This window comes from Bison bison, unplaced genomic scaffold (assembly GCF_000754665.1).
Source record: "Bison bison bison isolate TAMUID 2011002044 unplaced genomic scaffold, Bison_UMD1.0 scf7180017864342, whole genome shotgun sequence".
Classification (NCBI taxonomy): Eukaryota; Metazoa; Chordata; class Mammalia; order Artiodactyla; family Bovidae; genus Bison; species Bison bison.
Genome location: NW_011494914.1, coordinates 146,967 through 152,624, shown reverse-complemented (window position 1 = coordinate 152,624; position 5,658 = coordinate 146,967). Strand labels below are relative to the sequence as shown.

Genomic DNA, 5,658 nt, shown 5'->3' with positions numbered 1-5,658 from the left:
CCAGCACCTTGGCTATAAATCCCCCGCACCATCCTTGTAGAATTCGGCCTGATCCCTCTCCCCGACTGCCATGAACTGAATAACGTCTTCCTTCCAAGGTTTTGACAAGTATGTGAACAATCTTTCTTTATCAAGGTCAGGAATGAATAAGCCACAGGTGGGGGGGTGGGTGGGGGAGAGGTTCGTCAAAATGATAAAACTAAGTGCAGCTCAAAGGAGACCTGCCCGCACCCCAGGCAATAAACGCGTAAAGAAACGGCTGGGAGCTGGGTGCCCGGTCTCAGTGTTGATGCAATTTTTTTTTTAAACAAGCAGCAATGAGCTACGAAGAAGGGCCCCTGCAGAAGGAGGGCGGGGACGACTGGCCGTGACCTGCTGTTCCTCCAGGTCTGGGGCCACAGGACGCCTTTATTCTACGGTCACTGTGATTTGAATGGTGAATGGGTCCGGGATTTCCCACGGAATGGGTGAGAAGGTTGGCCATGCCTTCCTCTAAAGCTTTCTTTACCGGCGCTTTGGCGACACCCCTGGCCGGGAAAGAAGCCTCAGGAGCAGCCGGTGGCCTCCACACCCCCTCATCAGCCTGCAGGGGCAGGGGTGGTGGGGAACCCTGAGACTTGCCTGCCCACCCCACCCTGGGCTAAGGGCCTTTCAGGACGGGCTTGAAGCAACCACAGACCACACGCTACTGGGACCCCCACGTCCACCAGTCCTGGGTCCTGCTCTTGAATAGGGTCCCTGTGGGGAGAGCCCACCGGCCCCGACCCTCGGCCCCACTGGGAGGCGGGGCTCCCTAACAGCAGGAAAGCTCACTGAGCCGCCCGCGCGCCCGGGACAGGGCGCGGTCCCTGAGTGCCTGTCTGGCGCCCCGGGCCCCGGGCAGCACGCTCCTCTTCTTACCTTGCAGGTACATCTCCTCGCCTTCTGCGAACATCCGGCCGCACCGGACACACAGCGCGCACAGAGGGTGGTAGTGCTTCTCCCCCGCCTGGAAGAAGCACAGAGAGCGGGGTGTCTGCCAGGGAAGAAGCACAGGGAGCGGGGTGTCTGCCGGGGACGGGGGCTCGGAGCAGCAGCAGCAGCTGAGCCACAGCCACCGCCCCCTCCACCACCGACGCAGGTGCTCAGGTGACCGGCTGTGCGGGGAGAGTCCACACCCGTGGGGATGGGTCGGGGCCGTGACGCTCCAGGCTGCCCAGGGTGTGTGTGTGTGGACGTGCCCCTGTCCACTGGGGGCCAGGCCTGGGAGCAGAGACCCGCCTCCAGAAGCAGCCACTTCTCCTGTCTCCACCACCGCCAGGAGGCAGAGAGGGGCCAGGTCCCCAAACCTCTGTATCTCGGAGCAGAGGGGACACCAACTAACGTTACTTCCCCAGGGGGAGGGACAGGACAGGCGGGGTGAAAACGACGGGTCATTTTCGTATCTCTGTATTGCTCACTTTTCTCCATGAGTGTTTTACTGTTTTTATTGTTCTTAAAATGCATCCAACTTCATTAAAATAGCAAAATTATCAAAACAAAGGACACTGGCAGGTTTGACTTATTTCTACATGAAAGTGAAAGTTGCTCAGTCACGTCCGACTCTCTGCGACCCCGTGGACTATACAGTCCATGGAATTCTCCAGGCCAGAATACTGGAGTGGGTAGCCTTTCCCTTCTCCAGGGGATCTTCCCAATCCAGGGATCGAACCCAGGTCTCTCGCATTGCAGGCAGATTCTTTACTAGCTGAGCCACACCTGGGATTATTTCTACACGGTTCCAAAAAAATCACCCCAAAATACTGTCTTCAGCATGATGCCCCAACCCGCAGGTGGGGCAGCCCGCTGCTAAATGTGGACACGACCCCCGCTCACTGTCTGCTGAGATGTGAAGGTTAATCACCTCTCCATGATGAGTCAGGAACACTCGCTCCTGCACCAGTTAAGTGTCAAGGTGAAAGGTCATTACAAGCATCTCACTTTCCTGCCCCTTCCTCACTGGTGACTTTGGTGTCAACCAGGTAATCCTTGAGTTTCGGGGGAAAAGTTGCAAGTGAAAGCTGCTCAGTCGTATCCAACTCTTCAGGCCAGAACACTGGAGTGGGTGGCCATTCCCTTCTCCCAGGGATCTTCCCAAACCAGCAACTGAACCCAGGTCTCCTGCATTGCAGGCGGATTTTTTACCAGCTGAGCCACAAGACAAGCCTGAGTATCAGGGAAGAAATATCCAAAACAGACTCCTCTCCTGCCTGGGGCCAGAGATGCCAGTCCACGCGGCCCAGCGTCTCCAGGCCAAGGGCTGTTTCCCCCCTGGGGCCACTCAGAACATTCCCAAACGCCTCTCCAATGCCACCTCCTCTTGGAAGCCGCCCCTGATTGCTCCCTTGCTCGGGGTCCCCCACAGCCCCATGGTCACAGGCTTTGACAATTCATTCGGAAACTCTTCCCCACCAGACAGTGAGCCTCCGAGGGCAGGACTGGCATGGGGCCACTGCAGGAACCCCTGGTCGCAGGGATCCATCTGGGGAGCAGGTCACGAGGCAGCACTGGGCCCAACGGAACGAGGGTGAAGCTGCCATTTCGGTGAAAACGCCACGTGCTCAGAGCAGCTCCTACCCCGAGGTGAAAGTGGAGGGGTGGGAACAGCCCTGGCTTTAAGTGGAAACCACCTGTTACCAGGTCTCTGCTGTCAACTGAGGACTCACACGCTCTAAACACCGTGACCTCTGACCTGTCCGCACGCCTTCCCCAGGCAGGCACCCCCTTCACTCTCGGCGGCGGGCAGAGGGGACAACCCACCCACATGACGTCAGACAGCAGAAGTTCTGCAACAGCCACTTGGGGGCCTATATGGCGTATCCGCAAGGCACGCCCACACCGAGGCAGGTGGAAAGAGCAAGCCGCGGGGACAGTTTCGAAGACGACAGGCTTGAAACCCCAGCCAGACCAAGGAGAATTAAGGCTGAGTGGAGAGACAGCCCCGCGGCCACCGTGTGGGGCTGGCCCTGCGTCTACCCAATTCCCTCTATTCGGAAAGCTGAGACTGAAACTCTGATACTCTGGCCACCCTGATGCGAAGAGCTGACTCACCGGAAAAGATCCTGATGCTGGGAAAGATGGAAGGCGGGAGGAGAAGGGGACGACAGAGGATGAGATGGTTGGATGGCATCACCGACTCGATGGACTTGAGTTTGAGTAAACTCTGGGAGTTGGTGATGGACAAGCAGGCCTGGCGTGCTGCCATCCATGGGGTTGCAAAGAGTCGGACACGACTGAGCTGAACTGAACTGATTTGGAAAGCACCACCCAGCCCAGCCCCTGGCAGACGACCTCACCCCCGGCTCCAAAAACAGCAGCAACCAGGATGCTGTTTGTTTCGGCAAGGAGCAAGGGGATGCCCCTTCACACGCTAACGGGTCTTCATCCCTGGGACAGCCTAGGACGTAGGTGACTAGCCTCGTTTTCATCAGGGTGCAGAGAGGTAGAGGAAGCTGAACAAGGTCACACAGCAGGAGGGGCAGAGCCAGGAGTCTGGTCCTGTGACCCCTGCCCTGAGCTGGGCGGTCCCTGACTCTGCGGCGTGCACCCCATGCTCACACGCACCTCCCCTCAACAACCCCGCTCCCTGAGCAATCAACACGGAGGCCTCAGACAGACCCAAGGCCTCGGACACCACACTGCAGAGCAGATGCCATACGTAGAATCAGGGTGGTGGCTGGGGCCCCAGGCGGCATCTGGGATGCTGGGCGTGTGTCCTCCTGGTCGGGGTGCTGGTGGCCTGGGTGTGCCCAGTAGGTGAGATTCATGGATTCTGCTGTGTGTTACATGCCAATCAAGAGTTTTCCCACAAAAGTATAAAACCACAGAAGAAAACCTCAGGGGTACATTTTGCTGACCCCAGACTTGGCAATGGACTCCCGGGTAGGACGTGCAGAGCACAAGAGGCAACAACACGAGAGGCAAATTGGACCTGGTAAAGGTTAGAAACGTGTGTGTGTCAAAGGACGTTATGAAGAAAGTGCAGAGATAAACTGCAGATGGGAGAAGATATCTGCAAATCATAGATCTGATAGGGGCTGAGGATCCAGAATATATGAAGAATCCTTACGGCTCGACAACAAAAAAATAAGGGCTCAGTTAAAAGACGTGTAAACGACGTGAAATGACATTTTTTTTCCAAAGAAGATACAGCAACAGCCAAGAAGCGAGTCAAAGATGCTCATCACCACTGTCATTAATGAAAGGCAAATCCAAATGCCAACAAGATCCTGCCTCACACCCACCGGTGAAAGGGAACATGTGAGTTACTCAGGTGTGTCCGACTCTTTGAGACCCCACGGACGGTAGCCTGCCAGGCTCCTCTGTCCGTGGGATTCTCCAGGCAAGAATACTGGAGTGGGTAGCCGTTCCCTTGTCCAGGCGATCTTCCTGACCCAGGGATCGACCAAGTCTCCCACATTGCAGGCAGATTCTTTACCACTGGGGTCACCAGGCCTAATTTAAATAAAACAAAATGGAAAATAACCAGTGCTGGTGAGGATGTGGAGAAATTGGAGTCCTTGCACATTGGTGGTGGGAATACAAGATGGTGCAGCTGCTGGGAAAATGGTGGCAGTGACTCCAAAAGGTAAACATAAAACTACCCTATAATCCAGCGATTCCACTCCTCCGTACCTAGGAAAAATGAAGAGAACAAGAGAAATAAAAGCACACGGCCACCCAAAAACCTGCACATAAATCTGCACAGAAGCATCACCGCCAAGAGCCAGAAGGTAGAACCAGCCCACAGGGGCGTCAACGGGCGAGTGTGATAAACACGACGGAGGACTGTTCATAGATCTACCCATAAAAAGAAGCCAAGTCTCCACACTTGGGGCCCCTGTGGTGTTTTATAAGGACATTAGTGTCTTTATGGAGAAGGCAATGGCACCCCACTCCAGTACTCTTGCCTGGAAAATCCCATGGATGGAGGAGCCTGGTGGGCTGCAGTCCATGGGGTCGCTAAAAGTCAGACATGACGGAGCGACTTCCCTCTCAGTTTTCACTTTCATGCATTGGAGAAGGAAATGGGAACCCACTCGTGTTCTTGCCTGGAGAATCCCAGGGACGGGGGAGCCTGGTGGGCTGCCGTCTCTGGGGTCGCACAGAGTCGGACACGACTGAAGCGACTTAGCAGCAGCAGCAGCAGCAGCAGTGTCTTTATAAGATGAGGCATCAGCATTTTCTGCTATGGGGGAACACAGGGAGAAGGCGACCATCTCCAAGCCAGGAACCCAAAGGGCAGGTACCTGGAACTCGGAATTCCAGCCTCCAGAAATGTGAGAAATGAGTGTCTATTGTTTGAGCCTAGCGTTTATAGTATAGCAGCCCAGGCTGACTAAGACAGGCTCATAAGGTCAAACACAGTCACGTCTTCACGCTTTCCATCAGTCCGCGTCGCTGCTCGGTACTGTCTTGGTGTGCCCACGCTAGCCGGGGCATTCGCCGTCATCGGAACATGGCTGCACCCCCCTGCTCCATCGCCCCCCTCCCAATACTGTCCAAGAAAGGCCTCAGCTGTCAGCCCCTGGGGGTCACTGTGCCGCCGACCCCCCAGCCCCCACCCCCGGCAGGCAGCACAAGCCCCTTAAACCCAGGTGGGACTCAGGGTGGCCCAGATTACCAAGGGGATCAAAAGCC

General features: G+C 56.1%; 1 protein-coding gene across 3 annotated transcripts in view; it reads right to left on the bottom strand.

Annotated features, from left to right (window-relative positions):
* ABLIM2 (actin binding LIM protein family, member 2) overlaps positions 1-5,658 on the bottom strand; it is a 143,266-nt gene that overhangs the window by 84,105 nt on the left and 53,503 nt on the right. For all 3 annotated transcript variants that reach the window (XM_010854526.1, XM_010854525.1, XM_010854524.1), the window contains exon 7: positions 901-988. In XM_010854526.1, coding sequence (XP_010852828.1) covers positions 901-988 — 88 coding nt within the window. The remainder of the gene's footprint in view (positions 1-900; positions 989-5,658) is intronic.